This window comes from Cydia strobilella, chromosome 13, assembly GCF_947568885.1.
Source record: "Cydia strobilella chromosome 13, ilCydStro3.1, whole genome shotgun sequence".
Lineage (NCBI taxonomy): Eukaryota > Metazoa > Arthropoda > Insecta > Lepidoptera > Tortricidae > Cydia > Cydia strobilella.
In genome coordinates, this window is record NC_086053.1 from 11,651,240 (window position 1) to 11,677,361 (window position 26,122).

At 36.3% G+C, this 26,122-nt stretch overlaps 1 protein-coding gene and 1 long non-coding RNA gene across 2 annotated transcripts in view; both read left to right on the forward strand.

Annotated features, from left to right (window-relative positions):
- LOC134746858 (uncharacterized) overlaps positions 1-26,122 on the forward strand; it is a 353,422-nt gene that overhangs the window by 75,333 nt on the left and 251,967 nt on the right. The gene's annotated exons all lie outside the window — the stretch shown is intronic.
- On the forward strand, positions 13,306-26,089 carry LOC134746842 (circumsporozoite protein-like). Its single transcript, XM_063681410.1, has 3 exons — positions 13,306-13,370; positions 20,148-20,311; positions 25,994-26,089. Exons 1-3 carry the CDS (start codon positions 13,325-13,327, stop codon positions 26,030-26,032), a joined length of 249 nt encoding a protein of 82 aa, XP_063537480.1. The 5' UTR covers positions 13,306-13,324; the 3' UTR covers positions 26,033-26,089.

A 26,122-nucleotide genomic window follows, 5' to 3' on the forward strand; every position in this document is an offset into this window, starting at 1 on the left:
AACTGTATTGAATGACACCTAAAGCTGAGAGACCAACAAAGCTTATTGAAATATTGTGGGTATGAATAGTTCAGAAATAAGCAAAACGAATGTTTCAAGCAAATCTCATCATCGTTTTAGCTTAAGTTACAAAGTGTTTATTGTTTTATTATTTATAACGTACATATAAGTAATTAATTATATACATTTATGTATTATGTGAACACATAATATAATATTTTATATAGGTACCTACATAATAATATATGTAAATAAAGTTTCGTATCCGGAGGAGGAAGTAGATGTTTAATCCATTTTTCCCCTCACTAGCTCGTAAAGCGGTCTTTTATCCTTTAAAACAAGCGGGGAAAAACGCATTTTATCCACTAGTGGGGAAAGTAATTTGACCTTGGATGGAGCGTGTTTAAGTAGCTTGACAGATAACAAAACGTAAAACGCTCATAATAATGGTTCGTTCGATATTAATATGGTTTGAGAATCTAATAAAAAATACCAAATTTAGCTTTATTTAATAATTTTAAGTCATAAACCTTAAAATTCCATAAGAAACGTTAGATTTTTTATGATGATGTTAAATATAATTCTGAACGCACAAGTTGAGTCGATGCAATTTCAAAACGCATCGTTGACATTTCATACGTCAGAACAGAAATGTCAACATTGTCAACAAAATTTTTACTGTTCTTCTCACCGACTCACGTAAAAATCAGAATTTCTAGTGTTTTCTGTTATAATATCGTAAAAAAATTAGTGATTCCAGTGATGAAGATGATCTAACGCCTGTGGATGTTGCACTTTCCTTGCTATAGTGAGGGGAAAAGTTTTGTGTTACACACGGGTGCAAATGCATTTTACTTCTCGTGTGTTGAAACACTCGCGCGTAAAATACAACTTTGCACCCTTGTATAACAAATAACTATTGTACCTTAGTCGCGGTAAAAATTCTGTATCACTTCAATCGGCGCGATTCGGAAAATAAATTAGAAATTCACTAGATATGAAATAGTAAAGATATGTGACGTCCTACGGGTAAAGGTACCTTATGGCGGTTGGAGCTTACGCTATTATTAACGCAATTAATATTGGATGACGCTTACTTCGCATAGCGCTGCAATAATTTGCGACGCCATAGCCGCCATAAGGTACCTTTTGCCGTAAAATGTCACATATCTTTACTATTTCATATCTAGTGAATCTCTAATTCATTTCTTGAATCGCGCCGCAAGTCTTTTCAAGCCGTTGTCATTAAAAAATTGGGCAAGCCCGAATGAAGACTCAATTGCTATTACTCGTATGTGCTACGTACCACGGATCGCTAAGAGTTCTCGCTAATCGGTCTTCACAGTGAATGGATTTCCGCACGCCGCTCCGGTGTACGAGCGGAATATTGCTGTCTCGTTTACACTCCGAAGCGCCGTGCGGATCCGCTTACACTTTACGCTTTTGACAGTGTATAAAGTTATAAACACTATAGGCAGTTTTTAGCCTGCTTTTTATCTTCTATATTTTATATTCAATCTAGATTTGTCTTTCGGAGATCCCACATAAATCATTTATTTATTCTTACCAAATTTAATAAAAAACAAGCCATTGCTGTAGTACAAAAGTCCGATTCCGATTCCGAATATTCCGATCGCTAGGATTGACTAGCGTAGGGCGTAGGTATACGTTCTTCTGGCAAAGGTCCTTAAAAATATCTAAGGTAATAAGCTGGTTTAAGAGCACGCATCCGTTAAGAATACTAAGCTGTTTAGGATACGCGCTTAACTTATGTCGTATTTTGAAGTGAACGGCGGTTTAACGTGCTGTGCGAAAAATAATGAAAAATTCAATGAAAATACAAAAGTTAAATAAGTTTAAAGATTTTTCTTACAATCTTAATTATTTTTAGTATTTTGGAAGTATTTTTGAGATAAGAAATTATTTTGTAAAAATGAAGTATACAAGGAAATCTCCAAGGACTGCCTACCGCGTTACATGGGAACAGTTCTGGTCCGAGTTAACAGATGGTGTGGCCATCCCCACGTTTACGTAAGTTGTTTAATGTAGTTTTTGACCCGCGTGCTCTGATCGGCGCAAACGCGTACTCTTATCCAATAGGAGCTGTACGCAATTCGCATTTTTGTTTATTGTTATTATTATTAGAAAACATCTTAGTTTTGATACTTTTTATGTCACTTTTTGGAAGATTATTTAATTATATGTGGAATACCTAATGGCAAATTGGATTACCTACCTATCATTAGTATTTATTGAGAATTTTTTGCAGGAAAATGCGTTACGCATACCACCCCGGTCCGAGGGGTGACCCGAGTGCTTATGTGGGACTCCCGTCTGGCTAATAAGGCCCACGGTATACCCACTAAAACCCCCCCATACTCCGACTAGCCGCCCTATTGGTGCCGCCACCGGCGGCAGCCGCCCACGAGGGGCTCCTTTGCGAACGCCCGAAAGCCCTTCACGCTAGGCGCGCCTTCCTCCTCGGCCTCCGTTCTGTGGCGCATCGTTATACCATTACGCCTCTTCCCCTGTGGTCCCACCTCGGCCGCCGTAGAGTGGAGAACGGCTTACCGCAAGACCGACACTCCTATTCCTCGATGGTTCAACGCGTCACAAGCGGGCTTAACAAGCCCACTTGGAGCGTCCTCCTCGGGCCAGCCCGCACCTCAAACAGGCCGGCCCTGGTTGCCTCTTCGCTTCACCAACGCCATGGTTACTAAGCCCCTCCACCACAAGGTGAGCAACCCGCGGGGGATAAGTGCATACTCCTAGACCAGCTTATTACTAAATTTTTTATATTGTTTAAGAATGTATAAAAACAGCTGGTGTTCCTATATAAGTGCCCTGATAAGGCTCCAGCTTCATTGTATCGTGATTAAATTGATCATAAAGTATTATGAGGCCCGTATTATCAAGGTTCGTTTTATATCTTTTTTACGTGCGGGTAATCCTCGTGACGAATTCGGCGTGTAATTTGGACGGAACCCCTATTTTACTGCTATTGTCATGACGTTGCTACACTGTAAATATCCGGAGATAAATAGGGCGAAATTGAGATGGTGTATTGTTCTGATTCTACTCTGCCGATAATATAGGCGACTTTGTTAAACTAGTGGCTATGAGAGCTGTAAATCATAAATAAATCATAAATCATTTATTCGTAGACCTCGCGATAAGCTTAGCGTTGTAAAACTATAAAATACATACTTCGTTGAGTCGCTATCATAGCGAACTCACGAAGACATGAAGCACCATAGACCCTGATGGCGCTTAGTTTCTTCGTGCCAATTTCTGCCAATTTAAACATTTTCCAAAAAAGGAAATGACACAAAATTCAATCGAACTATCGACCTGATTACAAAATTTCACGAGAATCGGTTAAGAAATATGACCTGCAGAGGAGAACACCCGGACATACGAAAGCATTTTTGCCCAAGATGAAACGAAGACCTTCGCTAACACGGAAGCATGTTAACTAATACATAATGTTTGTCAGGGGAGCTTACTCTCAGAGAATCAGAAAGAAAGTAGATTTGTTTTTTTTTGTCCTGTTCTCTGTGCCAAGTTTGGCCAGCCAGGCTTTATGATATTTTATTTGTGTTGGTTGGAAGAATTAAGTACTTTTGATTTGGTTCAGAGTTTTCTGTGAGATATTTTCAACTCACGAGCTATAGACTGTATATTTACTAGTACTGCTCGCAAAAGTTTATTTTATCCATTTTAAAATGTTTCAGTACACATTTTGAGTGGATTTTAAAATGTTTGCTAATTTTCGCTCTAACGGGTTTAATACTGTTATGTTACGCTTCGTGGCTTAGTTATTTTGTGTCTTTTGCTCATATAAGGCAAAACTTTTATTTACGAACCAGAGCGATAATAATGGGATATAAAGTATGGACACGAAAAAATCTGGTCATGCATGATATAGTAAATCTTTTAAATGATAGAGGATTTTCAAGCTGCGCTTTCTTTTAATCAATAAAGGTCAACTTACCGTTATATTATGATTGTATTTTTATTATGTAGTTTGATATCCACAAATCATTAAAAAAAAAACGGTGCTTGAAAATCCTAATTCATTTACAAGATTTACCATATCATGTATGACCAGAATTTTTCGTGTACCATACTTTATATCTCTGACGTTGAATGCACCTGTAATAACTGTATTTACGTTAAGTAAAACAAAAGCTACTCCTACAAAACAAGCCTTCACCTACGAAGCACTAATTAAAACAATTGTCAAGCCATGTATTAAACTACATCAACATATGAACGTTTCTCAGAAAGTTCGCGCATAATTAAAGCAAGATGGCAACGGTAAGTTAATGAATTAATTTAATTTAATTTTCTTATTTGGTTACCCCTACAGTGACATATGAGAGGTGAAATGTTTGCCGAAATTAAATTTAACGTAACTTTTGTGGGTTCTAAGCAATTTTGATTATATTGCTATTATCTATCTATATATGCGTGTGTCCTGACTGACTGAGTGATTCATCAACGCAAAGCCGAAACTACAAAAGATAGAAAGTTAATACCAGGTTGCATTATATAGAGATAAGAAGCGATTTCGAGAAAATTCAACCCCTAAGGGGGTTAAAAAGGGGATAGAAGTTTATATGTGGTCCAATTTTATTTTTCGTCAAGATCAAGATAGACGAAAACTGATATCACCGTTTTTGAAAATTCGTTCGCTTTTTTTTTTTAATAGCCTGTAGTGTCCCACCGCTGGGCAAAGGCCTCTCCCTTTGATTTCCATGACTCCCGTTGTTGAGCTGTTTCCGGCCAGTTATTAGTGAAGGTGTTCCCTAAGTTGGTGAAAAAAGGGTTTAAAGTTTGCATCGGGGGCGAAAATGTTTGTAAATAGTAAGCTTAAAATGTCGTAAAAAGACACAATAATAGAAGACAAAAAAGTGATTTCAGCGTTTTTAGAAATTTATTCCCAAAGGGAGTTAAAATGGGTTGAAAGTTTGTATCGGAAGCGAACATTTTTATTTATTAAACAGTGGACATGAAAATCTTCTAATGGGGTTGAGTTGAGAGGGATTATATCGAGAACATTTTTTTTTTCAGTTAGGGGCTTGAAGGTTGGTTGTGACAGACAATAGTACATTATGATACAAGTGTGCTAAGTTGGTTATTACACACGAGGCGATATTGTGCGCGCGAGCTGTAAGCGAGCGCGCAATAAGAAAGCCGATGTGTGTAATGACCAATGCACACGCGTTTCATACGACGTTTTTCAACACACTTGCAAGAAAAAAAAAGATACTCATATTAATCAAATTTTAATATTTAAAACAGTTAGTATTGTGTGTTGCATCTGTCATACTGCCGGCTGCCCCTCGCCCCGGCCGCGGGCGGCGCGGCGGGCGGGCCGGCCGGGCCACGCGCCGCGCGGGCGGTCGGGCGCGCCGGTGCCCGCCAGTCCGACCAATTAATATCTAGGATTATGAGCCAAAAATCGGTGGAATAAAAACGTCGTTTTGACCAAGTGTGTTGAAAATCTCTTTAATTAACAAATGTGCCATTTTTAACCAAAAGGGTACTTATTGTCGCTTGTCAGTAAGGCGCTATTTCCATATAGCTTCAATTAGAAATCAACCTTATCGACAACCGACAATGTGGTATCTTTTGGTTGAAAACGTTACAAATGATTAACCGCCCCTACTGCTATCTTTTGCTGCATAATGTTCTATGCTCATGTAGAATATATAACCACCAACATACAAATTCACGCGTACGAAGTCACGGGCAACAGCTAGTATGTATATTTCAATTTCAATTATTTATTTGATTCGAATCATTTTGATCCATATAGTGTTAGTAAATACAACAAAATATATATATATAAATATATATATATTCGTAAATAAATATATTCGTAAGTTGATGCTGAACAACTATTTAGTTATAACATTAACCTGACGAAGAATTTGCCAACTTCTACAATCAATCATCGTTACGATTTCTTTATTTTTTGGATATAATTTAGAGTTTTAGTCTGATAGCTATTTAACGAGTTCCCCAGATATTAGGTTTCGTACAACATTAAGGGCCACTTGTACTATCTCACTAACCCGGGGTTAACCGGTTAAACCTGGATTTACCATGGTTACCAGTACAATTTGACACTGGGTTACAGGTTTAACCGGTTATCCCCGGGTTAGTGGGATGATGCAAGTAGCGCTGGCGCAGCGTACTACGTAGGTAAACAACACGCGAACGCGAAGCGAAGCGATGAGGCGTGGGGTGAATCAATCCTTTGATACCTATAGAAGTGTCCTACGTGGGCGATCTCGTTGAGAACGCGAACGCGGTGGGCCCGCCGCGCCGCTTCGCTTCGCGTTCGCGAGTTGTTCGCTTACGTAAGACGCAGCGTAAAGGATGACTGGCTAGACCGGGCCGGGGCCGGGCCGGAGCTTCCAGCGCTTCGTTTTCTATGGAAAGCACCACGTGATCACCAATTACCCGTCATAGAAAATGACATGTCGGACGCCTCGACCCGGGCACGGGCCGGTCTAGCGTGAGTCATCCTTAAGTCGCACAAACCCGCTGCTAAAAAGCCGTTCCTAATGCAATCGGAATAACGCTCTCAATTAAAAACGACATGCTTTAATTACATGAAACTTGCCATGAACATTTACGTCGTAGTTCTGACTAGACCAAGCTAACACTGCATGGAATTTGAAATGACAACGTGTGCCAATGTCATAATTAATGTCAAATTTCTCTAAAAATATGTTTAATGTCACTCTCTTACTTTGTTCTGTTCAAATCGGTGCAAAGTTAGCTCTCGACTAGCTATTACACGGATATAAAGCTATATATAGCTATTACACATATAAATATATCAGCCACTAAGTAGTTTTGCTCGCTAAAAATTGTTATACAACGAAAATAAAGCTGGTAGATCTTTTCTTTGTGAAACTTATTTATTTTTATTATTTTTTAGCATAAAACGAAGCATTTCAGCTGAGAAAAGCGCAAAATTGTAAGTTGTTCAATATTTTTATACCAACCAAAAACCACAATTAACTATCGCATCTATCCACAAGTATTAATAATGTCACCTCTTTACCAAGCTCTCCAGACAAATGATATGTGGACTCAGATCTTACCAAATTAGAGGCGCTTCCTCCGTCATTTGTTTCCATTGCTTACTCAGAGCTCAAAACTATTCCTATGGATTTTACGAGCGCTTGCGAATCGAATACTTAATTTAATGAACTTATTGTCAAATGTGATCTTGATTTGAAGGAAAGAACTAGCTTTTAGGTACTCTTTGAACAGGAGTACCTAAAAGCTAGACTTTTAGGCTAATTCTAACGTGCACCTGACATCAAAACGATATTTGAATCATGTCATGTCATACTGGAATGCAAGTGCATGCTCTGACCATCATGCGCTGTTTGCTCACCGCGCAGTATTAAAAAGAACTAGTCACCCGCGTGCTCGGTAAGTGTTTAGAATGACAGCGCTGTTTGCACATCGTTAGTTTGAGGCTTTGGGCGCTGTAACCAAGGTTCTCGAGAGCTTGGACATACTTGGTGTCAACTGCTTACTTTGTCTTTTTGGTACAAGTGATACTTACCCATACAAACGCAGGTTAGCAACAGAATTTGGTAGAAAGAACTTTATTATATTATCTTAGCTGTAAATCAGCTACCTAATAATGTTTTTTATCTATTTAAATTTTCATTTGTTGGTGATCAAAACTCGTGGGTAACCCACGGTGGGTTCAATTCTGGGTTCGAAACTTGGATTGTGTAGAAAAATTCGTTCTCGAAAAAAAAAAGACAAAAATTCAGTCAGGATCCTTTTCAACAGAAAGGAGGTTAATCTTTATTGCACATTATATATGATAGTAGGGGTTAGTAGGGGTCCCTTTGTTTGACATAATTATTGAAAGTCATAATGTAATGATTGTCATATTATCATTAAGGATGACTCACGTTAGGCCGAGCCGTGACCGGGCCGGAGCTTCCGGCGCTTACTTATCTATGGCATGACAGGTGATCACGTGATGCTTTCCACAGAAAACGAAGCTCCGGAAGCTCCGGCCCGGACACGGCCCGGTCTAACGTGAGTCATCCTTTAGTCATAATTCTGAAACCGTTAACTTTTCAGGATTTTCCTTAGGTTATCCTATAGATAGGTTAGGTTAGGTTATGTTTGTTTTATGGCAATCCTGAAAAGTTACGCGTTTCTGAGAAAAACCAAATTATGACTAACGAAAATGTGGACAAACAATACATTATGACTTAAAACTATAAGGGAAACAATAGAGACCCATGATAGTACAAATGGCGGACTTAATATCAATGTTTTCTCAGATAAAATCGGAAATTTTCGATAGTAGATAAAAAAAACACGCGCATGTTTATCTTAAAATCAAAATGTTTTTGGATAAAAAAAAAACAAGTTCGATAGTCATGGCCAAAATTGACACAGACACAGCGCCAAAAACATGTACCTTAATATATGGGCATTACGGTCGTGTATTTTATCGCGTATATTTTTATCCGTGTCGATACTGACTGTACTCGTAGTACAGTTATCGTTATCGATTGAATACGAAAAAAGTTTTTTTTTTTTAGGGAAACTTAGTTCCCTATACGAGCAAGGAAACCAAAAAGCAGTGTCTTTATTTTCAGGCATTTTAATTATCCTTTCTTAGCGAGAGACTAATATGGCATCAAAGAATCTAGGGTAAGTCTTACACTGCAAAACCAAATTGGAGGCACATTCTAGTTTTAAAAGGGGGCATTAAGGCAGGAAATTAGAAGGAAACAAAAGATGTGGCGTGCCGTGGGAAGTTTGTGACGGAAACTATAGGCGTCGTACGGGTTTTTACCTTAAATCATTAAATTTTGCTTTTACATATACCTACTTACTAAAATTTTACTGCTATGTTATTTACAACTGAAAATAAATGAACATAAGATATTTTGTCGTTATTTTTTTTCTATCGAGCCAACTTTAAACTTATTATGTTTATGCCAAGAATCGTTTTATTTACCAGATTAAGGTCGAATGATGAAAAACACCTGAGTCAGCTGTAGATGATGAAATCCTGAAAAAGATGTACTTTAATTTTACTTACACTTCAATGCCTTGGGCACGTGCTCTACTTAAATACAACTAAGACTATCAAATAACTAAAACGCCAAATTGGCAGACATTAAGAACGGGCACCTAATTTATATCTTGAGTATCAATGCCTCCAATTGGTAAATAATATATTTATCATAGTCATTAGGACTAAACCACGGTGATTTATTCGTTGACCCACAGTAGAGATTCCTAATCATTTGACTTTGAACCTTAAAATGAACCACTCAAGGTTGTGATTTTCGCGTTTTCGTTAGTGAGAATTTGATCTTTCAATTCCAGGAACCTACACTTCTAAGCCTGAAAATAGACTGGGTCTTAATTTACATACCTATAAGTGAGGCAAATGGGCAAAGCAATAACGGGCTTTTAAAAGACTCATGGATGAGGTAACCCAGATGCAATTAATTCGCTATTTTATTAGACTACCTATCTGATTTATTTACATTAGCTTTTTAAGTCCATCAGTTGAAACTACCAAAATAAACACCAATTAAATTTAAATAATAAACGTGCTGTTGTGTGATAGCGCCCGGTGATGTTATTATTAACCCACTGCCTACGACTAATGGAGATGTAATTCACAAACAGAAATAATATCATATGAAACTGCAGGTAGAGAGTTTACGTTAAAATAACAAGTATTCTGAGCCCCAATACACCCGCTTTCTTGGTTCAGAATGTCGGGTAAATCCGAAAATCACACTTAATACTATCAAATTCAGTCGATTTTCGAAATTGCTCGACAATTTTCAGTAGTCGGAATGACCTGAATACACCTAACCTAATTAAATGGTATGTACAGTCGCCATCAGATATATCTGAGCGGTCAAGGCTCTCACAAATATCTGAACACGCCTCTATTGTCAAGGCGTTAGAGTGCGTGTTCAGATATTGTGAACACCTCGGGCGCTCCGATATATCTGATGGTGACTGTACCTTTATAGGCCAGGCAACGAATGGTCAAAACAAGTTATAGAGGAAAATGCTTGGAACACAATTTTTGATTTCGCAACTTTGTTTGGACTAGTTAGGTGAACATATCAAAAGTCTCCGGCCGTAGCCCTTGAGCCGGGGGGAGTTTGAAGGTCCCATTTTTCGGTTTTCGATTATATCTCGGAAACTATGCATTTTAGCGACATGGCCAGTATGTACTTATACAAAATGAAAGTTGATTAAATTGGTTACAAGTTTTATTTTGTCAAGTCTTGTATAGATTTTGAAATATCCGCTCTTGAAAGTGTATTTAGGGCTCTCAATTTTATCTTGATATCTATAATATATCAGTGAAGCTACTAGTTAGGCCATGTTTGTTACCATATTATAATATTATAATATTCCGGGTTCCGTACCAATAACTGAGTTAAATGGAACCAATTATTAAACTTTCTCTCGCCGTCGGTCTATCCAACTATCCGTCTTCACTGTCTTGCTGCATTTCGTGAACTATAAAAGGTAGGTACTGTAGACAGTTTTAAGTTTCATATATTGTGTGTTTCTATTGCCGCTAACATCCAAAAAAAAATATATAAAAATGAATGGGGCCCTCAAACAAGAAGTGAGATTATTTCGGCGTTGGTTAGTTATTTACAATTGCGTTCCGGCTCTTACCTGGTCCAGTAACTATCGCTGGCTGTGCAACGCGGCAACGCTGCTAGCATTTTTGCCACGTTTGGACCAGGTGACAGTCGGATCGGAACGGGACATAGGCCTTTTGTATACCTACCTATACATTATAAGTGCCTGTTAGTTTGCTAAAATTATAATTAATTTTTATTTTTAGGTTTACTTCTAGTTTTAATTACAAAATGAAATGTTTTTTATAACATAAATATTGTTATAATAAATATTATTTACAGTATTGCATATACTTTTTTGAGTTGAAGGAATTTCGATTTTATTTTAATTAATCAAATTCCAAATTTAAATGAGGTAAATTGTCTGGGAGCCGGTTCCTACCACTTCAAGGGTTAATATTAAAATGTTATTTGAAAGTAGCGGGTACTGCTAATGAACGTACTGTATTTACATGCCTACAAGACCTGTGATTACCAGCCGAGGCCTAAATTAAATAGATTTAGGTCAATTTCTGATCGAACAGAAACTATTTCAAGCCTTTCAAGGCCGTGAAAGTTGGCATTAAATATGGGTTTAAGATGTGGGTCTAGATGTCAAAATAACTAGTCAGTGTTAGGCAATTATTTCAATATTATACAATACAAGTGGGCAAATTCCTTTTACGTATCATACAAATGAGGAGAATCTTTAATATTTTCATCTAATCTAGCGTACCTTCATAGGAACTCCAGTTCTTTATACAAAATTACCTAGAAAAGTTATCCCACCAAAAACATTTTCATGTAAAATGTTGCCAATACGAAACCATAAGGCTCGCACTGTCAAAAAGTTATCAGATCTCTAGTAGCCAAGCTTCTAACTCTACAAGCCCTTACTTCACAAACTCTACACCTTAGCCAAAATATGTGGCTTGGCCGTTTTGCTACCGTCACATGGACAGAAGGTGAAAAATTGATTCACTATTTTATTTTATTTTATTATACAATAGTTCTTGCAGTAACGAAACGGCCAAGCCACATTATTTGACTATGGTGTAGTTTGTGAAGTAGGGGCTTGTATAGTTAGACGCTTGGCTCTGTAAGAGATCTGATAACTTTTTGACAGTACGAGCCTTATGGTTTTGTCTTGGTAACATTTTACATGAAAATGTTTTTGGTGTACTTCTTTTTGTAAGTTGCTTATGACAGCTTCCAACCCCTCCATCCATCCCCTAATTTAAAGGGTTGGGGGTTATTTCCTATTAAAAATCCTGAAATACATATCTGGAGGCATCTTTTACATCATCTGCTTTTTACTGATTCCCCATACAAACTTCAACCCCGTTTTTCCCCTAACGCTCTTTTCCAACCCCTTACGGGGTGATTTTGGGGTTGAAAACTACTCTATATCCTTCCCCATAACAAAAACTATCTACATATCAAATTTCAACTAAATCGGTTCATCGGTTATTAATTCCCCATACAAAATTCCACCCCCCTTTTCAGCCCCTTAGGGGCTAAAAAGTTTAAGTTTTTGAGTTTTTCTGTTGTTAATGTACTAAGGCTATCTTACATGCCAAACTTCAGCTTCCTAGGATTTCAGGAAGTACCCTAAAGGTTTTGATGATCATCAGTGAGTGAGTGAGTGACGAAATCGGGGTTTTTTAGATATGAATAAAATCTAATGTTTAAGAGCTAGGTCATTGAAATTTTTTATACTTAATAAGTCCACTTACCTGTTGATCTTCAATCACGTATGTAGTTGGAGATTTGCATCGCTGTCTAGAGAAGGTTAATGTAAAACATTTGGATGGGTTAAGCTCCAAGTTGTAATAAACTGGAAGGTTACGGCCTTTAATACCCACGGCGACCGCTATCCCGCTTGGGGATTGGTTCTTGATTGTTCTATGTTGCTATATAAAGGTTGTTATTGTTTATATTTTCTTGCTTGGCCTTCTGCCTTTTCTAACAATCTGTTGTGTAATAAAATCATTACTTTATCCACAAAAGGCGTTAGCTATTGTCCGCATGAAAAGTAACTTTTGTTTTAAAGTCTGTGTATAACATAAGCATACGGGATAACTCGGGGCACTTATACTAAAGAGACGTAGCAAAAATATTTTATTGACAATAAAATATATCGATGTCACTATCAACATCTAGATGTTATTCAACATAAATAAATATTATTATTTTATCTGGATTTTTAAATAAATACACTTAACAAATTAAAACGTGAATTATTTTTTCATTTTAAAATTGGTTTCATAGTGTGATTATTTTAATGGAAATTACATCGGTATACTTTTATTATCTTAAGAGGCTCTATATCGTTCATGATATCGAACCTCTCTTTAGTAATCGAGGATTTTTCAGTGAGCACACATGTATAAATATATTGACAATTCGACATCTTATTTATCGACATCAAATCCCTAGAACGTGCCCCGAGTTTCCCCAGGTTTGAACATAAGTAGCTACAATTATAAAATATCGGTTTTCTTAAATAACTCTAGGAAAGGGCTACTTACTTGCACTTGAGTAATTTCCTTAAACGCTTGTTATCTGGCTAATTCTCCACTCATCCGGTCTAAAAAATATAAAAGGTTCGCTATAATACATACCTGTACACTTTTCTTTAGACGGTGAAAATGAAGACAATTGTTTTATTATTTCTGCTCGTCGCGCTCGCAGCTGGTAAGTGACACTTTTATGAGTTGCGGTGAATTATTGTTCGCCTTGTCTCTAATAGCCTCGTTTATATGATAACAATGAGCAGTAGACGTGTTGCTAATTGTAGTCGTATGCACAAGTCAGCACAACATTTTGCGGAAAGTAATGATTGTAGCAGGAAAAAGTAAATTACATATACTGGAATCCAAAAAATAGATATATTCATTCATTCATTAAACATAGTTTTACATGTCAAATACAGTATTTCATATTTACAACTATTTTTATATGCATCAGGATTAAAATAAATAACCTTAGGATTTTTTATGATAGTTTGCGATGCTTCGTATGTGAGGTTACGTATGCTTCCCGAAATGTGTTAAATTAAAATATAATCGTAAGTAATTAAAGTATAAAATTAAGATGAATAAAAAAATTACTTAGCTACTGCCAGTCATTGAAATATTTGAAAAGCACAGTTAGGTTCTAATTCTATAGTAGTTGGATTCTACTTCAGTATGACCCGTTTTACCAATTTAATTTGGCCCTTAGGTACCAGCCTAAGGGACACTAAAATGCATTAGGTAAGTTGTGTTAACATAACTAAAAATATCTTGGCGTAGAGTAAACAAATAACAAAAAGTGTTGAAACTTGTAGGTATAGTTTTGAAAACCATTTTACAGTACATATGGTACTACTTTCTCGCACTAGTGCGTAAAAGAGTACTTTTCGTGCACACGTCGAAAGTTTAAAGGGCCATAAGTACTGTAAAACGTTGTACGATACACGTGCGAATAGGTAATTCGCAACTCGTGTCGATTTAAAACACTCCCTGCGGTCGTGTTTTAATTTATCGCCACTCGTTTCGAATTTCCTCTTTTCCGCACTTGTATCGTAAATAACTATTGCGGTTTTCTGGAATTGCAGTATGCGAAGCGTAAGTTTTAATTGGAGTCAGCCTACCACGTGTGCTGAAAACATGCGATTTTCAAAGCGATAGATACTATCTACGAAGTAGTGGTAGTAAAATAATTCAAGAAACTGATTAAAAAATTAGCTTACTCTTATGTCACTGCGACTTTGACCCTTTAAGGTCAAGATTTAAAAAATTGGTACACGACTTGCCTCCTAATAATTCTGACAGTTTCTTTTATAGGGTGTCCGTTTTTGATATATGTATAAAATCTAAGTGTGTGTGCGTATTTGTTTGAAGAAACGTCACTTTTGACACTGACATATCCGATCCATGTCGTATCTTTATCAAATTTATGACGTATCCTAAAGTTCGAATCTGGCCGTTTTTTTTCTTCAACTATAGCGTTCTGTAAAATCAACAGGCGACATTATACATGTAGTATAATGTATCACACACATAAACTTATACATTTCACTTGTGAATACCACTAATCGTCCTGGCATGCCTTGCCTACTTAAAATTCGCTCTCATCTTAGTTTTTGTTATTTTATAACTATAATTAGGTAAATATATAACGCATATGTATGTCGCTCACTTAGATACTAACCTACACTCTATTTTTTGCCCACATCACGAGTCTGAAGCATACCATCAAAACTACTCGTGAATATAATATTGTCTTCGGTTACCGCGATAGTTACTCATGAAATAAAACTTATCTTTTTTTTATCGCGTATATATATATATATATCTTTACTTGAGAATAATTGTAGTGTATAACTAGCCTTATGAACCGATTTTGCATGTACAACCAGCCTTAAAGTTTATAGTCTATGATTGTTCATTATTTTAGTATGTGGGTATTTTTGCACTTTGTAATTTTTCCTCAGTCACCCGTTGACCACGAACGCTGTAAAGGGTTCGAAACGTCGGGATGTATTATAAATTCAATATACGCGATATAATCCGTTTTCATAGTTTTATTTTAATCGTGAATATTCAAAGCGCTGTTAAAGTCTCTGCTACTCACTTCTTCTTTATTTTCCCATCCTTTATATTAACTATCCTTCTTAATAAGGCTATAAGCATTTCCGTTCGCTTTTTTGTGCTTAATGCAGTGATAATATACGAAATATTACTAAATATATAATAAAAATAAATATATATAATTAATATTATTATTAATAAAGTGTTTACATACATACATACATACATATTACGCTAAATAAAAAGAATATATTTGCCTGAACTGCTGTAACTTTATTTTCAACATTGGAAAATACATAGCAAAATTGAACACTTATACCTATTTCGCCGTTGATATCGTCCGTTTTCACAATACGAATACCTTTGGCCATGTCACGAATTGCCACAAAATGCCAATAAATAAATCGAATTTACCTCTTGTACGCCACTTAGTGCCTGTCATAATTTTACTGCTGGTTGTCGTGTTATTTGTGATGTTGTGTGGGCTTTATTCGGTCGAAATAATCTCGATTGATATATAAAAGTGACATCTCATGGCCTGGCTATTTGGTCATATACAATACATATACTCTTTCCTTATAAAATGTATTTTCTCTAAAGTTATAATAGCCATATTACACCTTAAACTTGCCGATTAAAACTACTTCTCAACCTCAAATTGCTTTTGGGGAGCGTCAAAGAGCATTTAAATATGTTAGTTTGTAGATCAATAATAAAGGACTTAATCAAATTTATTTATTTATCTATTTAAATTTATTCATATCATATCATTTATTGGATACCAACTATGGTAATTTTAATTGGAGTTGAAACTCTAGGTCCATGGGGTCCCAGCGCGCATAAGTTGTTTGCAGAAATCGCGAAGCGTCTGGTTGACGTAACTGGTGACCGAAGAGCTGGCGGCTTTCTCGCACAACGTATCAGCATTGCGATACAGCGGGGAAATGCCGCCAGCATCCTTGGTACAATGCCTCAAGGGCCTATTTTAGATTTAAGCTAGTTATTAATTTCGTTTACGTAGTACCACTGTATATATCTTGTATGTAAATAAATGTATTTAAAACTATGGTATTACAAGGTGTTTACATATACAAATAACATTATAGAGTACAGCATGGACCCTAGTAGGGCGAGAGAAATCTTAAATATAACAACCTAGAGAAAAATTGTACAATTTACCCTTAAAACTAATACATATATTTTCAGATCCGTCGTTCATATTATATTCTTCAAGTGTAAAAAGCTTTCCATATTAATTTTTTTTTTAGTTTTGTTACTGTTAGTTATTGCACAAATAATAAAAATAATGTACAAATTAAGGACTGAAAATTAAAATATATGATGATTTTTTTATTACTGTAGGTAGTGTAGGTATTCGTGCATTGTCGTCGACGTTAGTAAAAAATACAATTTAAGAAGCTTTCATATAATATATGTACTAAGAAAAAAAAACTATAACTATACATTATTCTCATAGCAGGTGGCTTTCTTCTATAAATAAAAGAAAGCCATCTTCCATGACTTATGCTTTTCCTTTTTATTGTGCTGACGTGAGATACAGTACCGGCCAATAATATATATCACCTTTGAGTGTTTTTGTATGAGCTTGTATAGAGTAAACAATATAGGTTAGTTTGTAGATTGCATATTTTACTAGTCACTCTATACAAATATATGATGAATATTGCAATGAAATACTGTGAATTACAATAGGATACTTAGTATATTACTAAAAAACCTCTAATAAAAACATGAAGTTAACAATGCATTAAAAAAACCTCTATGAAAAAACCATTACATGAGACCAATTTTTCACCTCAGCAGCTCAAACAAGCCTACTTTCGTCACTCCAGGGAGTGAAAAAAAGTAGCTTTTTAATTTGTATATAATGAAGACCATGAACTGCCACGTGATACTTCTATTACAAATTGTTTTTTTATTTTCTGTGTATTTTATGTTCTCACTACTGAGGTGATAAATTATATGTGCAACTCGAGAGCAAAGTTATTTTACATCTCGTGTTTTTGAGTCCCTCGCTACGCTTAAGATTCTAACTTAGAATCACTCGCTTCGCTCGTGGTTCAATTATAGAATCTTTCGCTGTCTCATGACTCAAAATAAACACTCGCAAGAAAAACCAACTTTCCTCTCTTGTTGCACAAATAACTATTTCTCATCGCCCGTACAAAGGAATACCTAAAACTAAGACTACCTAAAACAGTGAGGTGGAAGTCACTCACAGATATTAAAAAAAGTTATACCGTAAAAACTTGAAGGTGATATATTATTGGCCGGTACTGTACCTACTCGAAACACATTACGGCGAAACTGACGTGTATTAAATGAAGAGCATAAACCGCATACTCAAAGCTGGTTGCTTCGTGATTAGAATTCTTGACGCTTAAGCTTAAAATATTAATGATGTCAACACGATGTAGTACTATGCAGTATTATAACTTTTTTATCTACTTATCTAGGTACTTACACACATAATTATCATAACATAAACCCTCTACGATGCGTTCAAAAACCGCAAATACTCGCTCTCAGCTCGTTTCATAAACCCACACTCGTATTGTATTGTAATGCCTTTCATTATGTAGCAGTCACATCTATAATTAATTTATCTCTCAGTGCATCTAAATCTACCTCACATTCGCTACACTTGCAATGTAGTTGTCACTGTTGTCAGGGCGCCTGCGCCTCGAAATCTACATTTTACGAGGTAATTTTTAGCAAAAAGTCATTGAGGCTGTTAATGTCTCCATATTTGTCCATGTATTATGTAAATAAGCCTTTTGAAAATCACTACAGATTTTATTTCTTATAAAAGTTTCGTTTTATTTTAAATCAATTCAAAGATTTATTTTTATATTTTATTTTAATTTACCTCTTGGGGCCCGGTGACGTAAATTTTTAATTAAACTTTTACTTTTATAAGTACATACATATACATATTACATAGTCGAAACTATGGGTATTATATTATTTATGATGTGGAGTCTCGCGAAGTTAAAACGCTGCTCACAAATAATTATATTGTGTTATAAAACCGCGAAATAAACTAGGTTAGCCTCTTCCTGCTGCCTGTTTCGATATAATTAGACCAGCTTTCAGTCAAGTGGCATTCCGACAGTGAACACTTCTTGAAGTGTGATTGAAACATTACTTATAATTGGCTTAAGCTTAAATAGGAAAGCACCAAGATGCGTAAAGTTAAGGCAACTGTGGTAGCCACTGATTGGCTGAAGTAAATGACGACTTTTAGTTACTATAAAGCCATAGACTCTATAGCATACTAATATGTAGAAGTTCAAGGATACGACGATGACCGCCTGCTTGTGAATTACTTTTGACCAAGAGTCAATTAATCAATCAATCAGTTTCGTCCAGTCAGTTGTTGAATTTTTTCAATATGGCGGGAGACATCCCGTGAGATTTACAGCTCACAAGTCAGTATAATGGTTAGATAATGGGGATAATGTCATCTGATTCCTAAAGAAAACGGATTGTAAAAAAGTGAATATATAGCCTATTTTTCGAAGCACGTGATAACACACACGCAGACATAACAAGCTTGTATCTAATAAAGTTAGCAAGTATTATTCGACTGACCTAACTCGCCAGTTTGCTCTACACTAATTACACCAAATGCTTGGATGAATAAAGCGCTTATAGGTTTGAGATCTCGTAGAGAGAGGGCATTTGAGGACTTAAGGACATACTTTACACTTGGGACATAAGTCAAATAATTTGGTTGGAAGTTGTATAGATTTAGATTCAGATATTTATTCTTATAATATAAAATATAAACTATCCTAAGCTAATTTACACAAATTTATATTATGATCATCAATATAATTTACATTATTTAATAAATTCATAAATACATTTTACATACATAATTTACATTACATGATCTAATAAAATCGAAAACACAAATTAAAAAAATTCCGAGTAAGCAAGCATAATTATGTCAACAATTTTATCCATTCATGACAAAACAATAATTCGGGAATAACTAATTACGATATCCCAATGATCGTCATGTTAAAAAACTAGGTAAAAATTATAATATAAAGTAATTCTGGCAGAACATAAAATTAATTGTAACGAAACGTAAGCTCCCGAATTGATCCTACGTAAATAACAATATAAAAACTCAGTTTAAGACCGGTGCCCTTAAATTAAAAATGTCAGCCTTAAATTACGAGTAAGGAAATTATTATTCTTTGTCGACATAACCTTTGTTTTATCATAATGTCGACTAGAATTAAATTCTAGCGGCTCTCTAAATACAAACACAGACACAGTCATACCTAATAGTTAATGTTAGAGCAGATACACCATCATCTTTTTTCTTGAACACGTAATATTCCAATATTTTTTCGAGTATGCCACCTCATCCTTTTGAGCTGATTTAATCCAGGTAGGCACGGTACGATCTCATGGCTACCGGGTCAAATTAGCTTTGTTTGACATTAGCAACAACAGTTCTGGCAAAAAGTAGTCCTTTAGGGTTATAATCGCCCAAATAAAATAAAAAACGAAATTTTCGCGGTTTTTTCGATTTATGACAAAGTTGCGTTTGGCGCTCGCGCTCTCAAACTTGGATTGTTTATTGAACCAACATCATAAACAAGTCTGCAAAAAATCAGAACTACTGGATTTGATGCAAACGAACCCCATTACAAAAGGTGACAAAGTCACTGGATTCATTCTTGAACCGCGCCTTTTGGAGAGTTACGTCTAGATATAGTAATATGTAATCTGTGATTATTATTGTATTTATGTACTTAATAGTAGGTATAGCTGAAACCTATTTGTATTAAAAAATAAACAATAATTATTGTTCCCATTAGTCCAAAACCTGAATAATATCTTTGTTATTTTGTAGCGAGCCGAAATAAACACAAGACGAAAGCGAGCGACAATGATGGCCCAGAGAGTTCAACCGATTGGCCGAGACCGGACAGTATCGGAGACTTTAATGCCCCGCCTGAGTACGGCGGACCTCCTCCTGCTGACGGGGATGAGCCTGCACCTCCAGCTGGCAATGATGTAAGAATTCGTCTTTACGGTCAACTAAATAAGAGTTTAGTTGACCGATCGAAGCGAAGCGTCTCCGTTTCAGTTTTGGTAATAATGCTTTCGTATTCCGCAACCGATAAGTCGCAACCGAATTCTGGTGATATTTTGTGGGTTATAGTTATATGGATTTTTTCTTTGATTCATATTTTGGTTTTTTTTTTCAAAATTGCGAGGTCACTAGTTTTTAAAAGTTACACCCGTTTCTTCATTTTGCGGTAAAGGTTAGGAGGAGTAGATAAGCGGGCCAGGTGTCTAAAATAACCTGCACATGCTCTTATGAAAACTATCTACACACTTGACTGAGTTAAACGGTAAGCTCTATAAGGCTTGTTATTGTTGAAAGTTTTAAATTATGTTTAAATCATTTTTAGGGTTCCGTATCCAAAGGGTAAAAACGGGACCCTATTACTAAGACTCCGCTGTCCGTCTGTCCGTCCGTCTGTCCGTCTGTCTGTCTGTCACCAGGCTGTATCTCATTAACCGTGTTAGCTAGAGAGTTGAAATTTCCACAGATGATGTATTTCTGTTGCCGCTATAACAACAAATACTAAAAAGTACGGAACCCTCGGTGCGCGAGTCCGACTCGCACTTGGCCGGTTTTAACACTTTGTTCGCTTATGTTTACTATACAATACATATATTATAATGTATCAGTGATCTGGTGGTTTAATAATGGAGACAGTAGAAAAGAAAATCCTGTCTTCAAAAATGAGGGCACTGTATCATATAATATTCTTCGGGCAACATATTATCACAACTCGAATGATTTACTCACAGTTAGTGTCACTTGTATGAATATATTGGAGCTTTGTAGGGAAATAAGTATTTCGCACAGAATGATTACTTTGTATTATGACATGTACCTAAAACATATGGGATATGAATATGGCAATCTAAAAGAAACAGACAAAGAAACGATGGATAGATTTTGATTGATAAGGGTAGAGGGAAACAAGCAGGCACCTGTCCTAAATTCGAATAATAAGTAAATTTTTGTTCAAGTCAAGCATAAAACATTTTAAAAATATTAGTTGTCAATATAGTATAACTACATCTATAATTAGCAAATAAATATATTTCAAAACATGTCGTAAAGAGGAAAATTCTGAAACCGTAATGAATTCGATAAAACGTCCTTTCCTAAGGCACTTACCGTTTGACGTGATGCTCTAGTTATCGATAGCCTTTTACATTAGGGTTTTTGCTACGGCAATTACGTCTGTTGATTTCAAAAACCTTTTTTCTAGTTACTATATCTTTACAACTGAAAATCACAATTAGTTTTTTTTATAACAAAATCGATACCTGCTTTGGCGACATTTTGTAAAGCTTTCGTAATTACTTACCTACCTACTTTGTTGTAAATGACATTGAAAGCGACAAGGATGATCTAATAAGGGGTCGTCTAACTTGGCTTAGGTTGGTATTCCATCACTGTCCAATTGTATTTGCATCTCACATTTTGCTTAATGAGAGAGTGAGACGCAATGCACGTTGGTCAAATAAATTGGACAAGTGAAATATCACCCTTAGAGAAATTTGTACCATTCAATAACCCGGAGTTAATCTGTTAAACCAGGAATTACCATGGCTACCAGTAATTTGACACTGGGTTAACGGTTTAACCGCTTAACCCCGGGTTAGTAGGATGGTGCAAGTGGCGCTTAGCAAGTTTAGTGTCACTGCTCATCATGCTCCTTTAGAGCCCATCAACGTGCTCAGTAGCGCCACTAGTAAATAATTGTGATTATTTAAATAAAACATATTAATAACGGAAAAAAATAAACTGTAATAGATGTCATATATTAAAGAAAAAGTGACGAAGCCCTCCAGTGGTGAAGGCCGGATTCGAACCGGCGTCTTTAGCTATCGCGGCTAACGCCATGAACCCCTAGGCAACCCCGCCACAAAAACACAAATCAAAATATTTAATAAAATAATTTGATTTGTTCTCAAACTTGTTCATATTAATAACGGGTCACTCACGTATAATGTAATACGTCAATATGTTTAATATGTCTGTGTCTCACGGAAGTTTTGTTATTTAAATTCTTTAAATTAAACGATAGATATTCAAAAAAGGGGGCCGCTACGTACTGTATTTTGTATTTAGGTACCTTTTGAATACATCAAACTAGTTTTTATGTTGCTGGATTCGTCGCTCTATGAACTTAAAACAGAAATGGCCTTTTTAACTTTGGACGCATTGATTGACGAATCCAGCAACGTAAAATACATAGCGGCCCTCTTTTTTTAATATCTATCGTTAATTTTAAATAATCACAATTATTTAGCAGTGGCGCAGTTTTTCGGAACTTATGTACGAAATATAATTTGATATTTACCAGTCGCTTTTCGGTGAAGGAAAACATCGTGAGGAAACCGGACTAATCCCAACAAGGCCTAGTTTCCCCTCTGGGTTGGAAGGTCAGATGGCAGTCGCTTTCGTAAAAACTAGTGCCAACGCCAATTCTTGGGATTAGTTGCCAAGCGTACCCCAGGCCCCCATGAGCCGTGGCAAAAATGCCGGGACAACGCGAGGAAGATGGGTATTTAGCAGTGGCGCTAGTGAGCACGTTGATGGGCTAAAAAATATTATTAGTTTTGTATATCATTCGATAATCTGCCTTTCTCGATACTCCTGAAGAGAAGTGCTTTATCCACATTAAACGATATTGCGTTAAAACTAGCTATCAGTCTGGACTTGAGTGCACTTTACGAAACCAAGTTACGACCCAAGTGAGCGACCGAAACTTGGATCTCAGTGAATTAATTGCTCTTGCTAAATCAAATAATTGAAATTCATAGTGTACATATTTGGTACTGTGATAGCCAGAGCCCGGAATTTTCGCGGCAAAACAAAAGACTGTCGCATGCTTGCTAGAGTTAAAAACGTTTTTTATCGATATCGATAGTTGGGTAATGGAAGAAAAAAATGGTTTGTGACAGTGATAGGAGTAGACAATCATTATTACTAATTTCTCAAACTTCTCTGGGATTAAACAGTTTCGTTTATCACTATAAAGCCATTTATGTATACTATTAAATTATACATATATTATAAATTATTTGACGACCGGTCTGGCCTAGTGGGTAGTGACCCTGCCTGTGAAGCCGATGGTCCTGGGTTCGAATCCCGGTAAGGGCATTTATTTGTGTGATGAGCACAGATATTTGTTCCTGAGTCATGGGTGTTTTCTATATATTTAAGTATTTATATATTATATATATGGTTGTCTGAGTACCCATAACACGAGCCTCCTTGGGCTTACCGTGGATCTTAGTCAATCTGTGTAAGAATGTCCTATAATATTTATTTATTTATTATTTATTTATTTATATATACAAACCTCACTTTTATTTTCAATATTGTTTTTATTTGGTTGACCATAATTTTCTATTGCTACACAACTATCGATATCGATAAAAAATGTTTCTAACTCTAGCAAGATTGCGGCAGTCTTTTGTTTTGCCGCGAAAATTCCGGGCTCTGGTGATATCATACAGTCAGCATCAATATTAATGGATGAGAGCATGCGTCAAAAGCATCTACTATTTAGAAAAAGAGATGTATGTACAACAATTAGACTGCGAACTGTCGAGATATATCTCTATGAGTATTTTTTTTATAGGATGGCAGGCGCTATATTTATCTACTGTTGGTAATGACTGTATTCAAGAATTAAGAATGAAACGCTTATTAAAACTAAATAAATGTGCATATTAACGACCAGTGGAAGATCTAACCGTTACACCATACTTGTAAATGTCCAAAAGGCGTATTTAAGTTTTTTCCCCTCACTGGCTCGGAAAGCCGTCTTTTATCCTTTAAAACAAGCGGGGAAAAACGCATTTTATCCACTAGTGGAGAAAGTAATTTGGCCTTGGATGGAGCGCGTTTAAGTAGCTTGACAGATAACAAAACGTAAAACGCTCATAATAATGGTTCGTTCGATATTAATTATCATTAAATAAATGGTTTGAGAATCTAATAAAAAATACCAAATTTAGCTTTATTTAATAATTTTAAGTCATAAACCTTAAAATTCCATAAGAAACGTTAGATTTATTATAATGATGTTAAATATAATTCTGACCCCACTAGTTGAGTCGATGCAATTTCAAAATGCATCGTTGACATTTCATACGTCAGAACAGAAATGTCAACATTGTCAACAAAATTTTTACTGTTCTTCTCACCGACTCACGTAAAAATCAGAATTTCTAGTGTTTTCTGTTATAATATCGTAAAAAAATTAGTGATTCCAGTGATGAAGATGATCTAACGCCTGTGGATGTTGCACTTTCCTTGCTATAGTGAGGGGAAAAGTTTTGTGTTACACACGGGTGCAAATGTATTTTACTTCTCGTGTGTTGAAACACTCGCGGGTAAAATACAACTTTGCACCCTTGTATAACAATAGTTATTTACGATACAAGTGCGGAAAAGAGGAAATTCGAAACGAGTGGCGATAAATTGAAGCACGACCGCAGGGAGTGTTTTAAATCGACACGAGTTGCGAATTACCTATTCGCACGTGTATCGTACAACGTTTTACAGTACATATGGCCCTTTAAACTTTCGACATATGCACGAAAAGTGCTATTTGACGCACTAGTGCGAGAAAGTAGCACCATATGTACTGTAAATAACTATTACAATGCATGTGCTCGAAAAGTGCGTTTCCTACGGAGCCATATCATGCGGAAAGTACTACTTTTCCGCACTAGTGCTTTTTGTTTTCAATTTTTTTTTACAGTACATATGGTGCTACTTTCTCGCACTAGTGCTTTTTGTTTAAAAATTTTTAATAATTAAACTTATTTGCCATGATATGTTTTTTATTAACTCGCACAATGCATAGTAAAACATTGTATGTTACACGTGCGTAAAGATGATTTCCGACTAGTATTCCTTTATACACTCGTCGGAAATCATACACTTTCCGCACTTGTTGCATAAATAGCTATATCACATGGGCGTACTTAGCTAGAAAACTCGTGCGGCGTGTCCATCCCTTCTCGCTGCTCGCTGATCGTTGGCAGTCGGACACCTGTCTTACCTACAAAATATTAATATTTAAAGTATTTCTAAAACGAATTACATTAAAATTTATTAATATTGTAAGTAATTGCATTTGCATAAAGTAATAACAATCATCATCATCATCATCATGTCAGCCGATAGACGTCCACTGCTGGACATAGGCCTCCCCCAAGGCTCGCCACTCCGACCGATCCTGTGCCGCTCGCATCCACCGAATTCCCGCGATCACCAGGTCGTCGCTCCACCTCGTTAGAGGCCTACCGGCAGTTCGTCTTCCGGTACGCGGACGCCACTCCAGAACCTTCCGGCCCCACCGGCCATCAGTTCTGCGAGCAATGTGCCCCGCCCACTGCCACTTAAGGTTTGCAATTCTGCGAGATATGTCGGTGACCCTAGTTCTACTGCGGATATCATCATTTCTGATTCTATCACGCAGAGAAACCCCGAGCATAGCTCTCTCCATTGCCCTTTTCGTGACCTTGAGCCTTCTTATGAGGCCCATCGTTAGCGCCCAAGTAAGAACAATATAAAACCATAAATAGATCAGGGGCATGTTCTGCTAAAATTATCAATTAAATAATATTCATTGATTCTCTTTGTTTCAGCCACCAAGACGGCGCCCCAGATCTGGCCGTCGCCACTAGACCCGAAAAGCCTGTATAAATACGGATATCGTATAATTAAAGTAAATAGTGCCTAAACCTGACTCTCATTTAAATTCTGCTTCTGGTTAT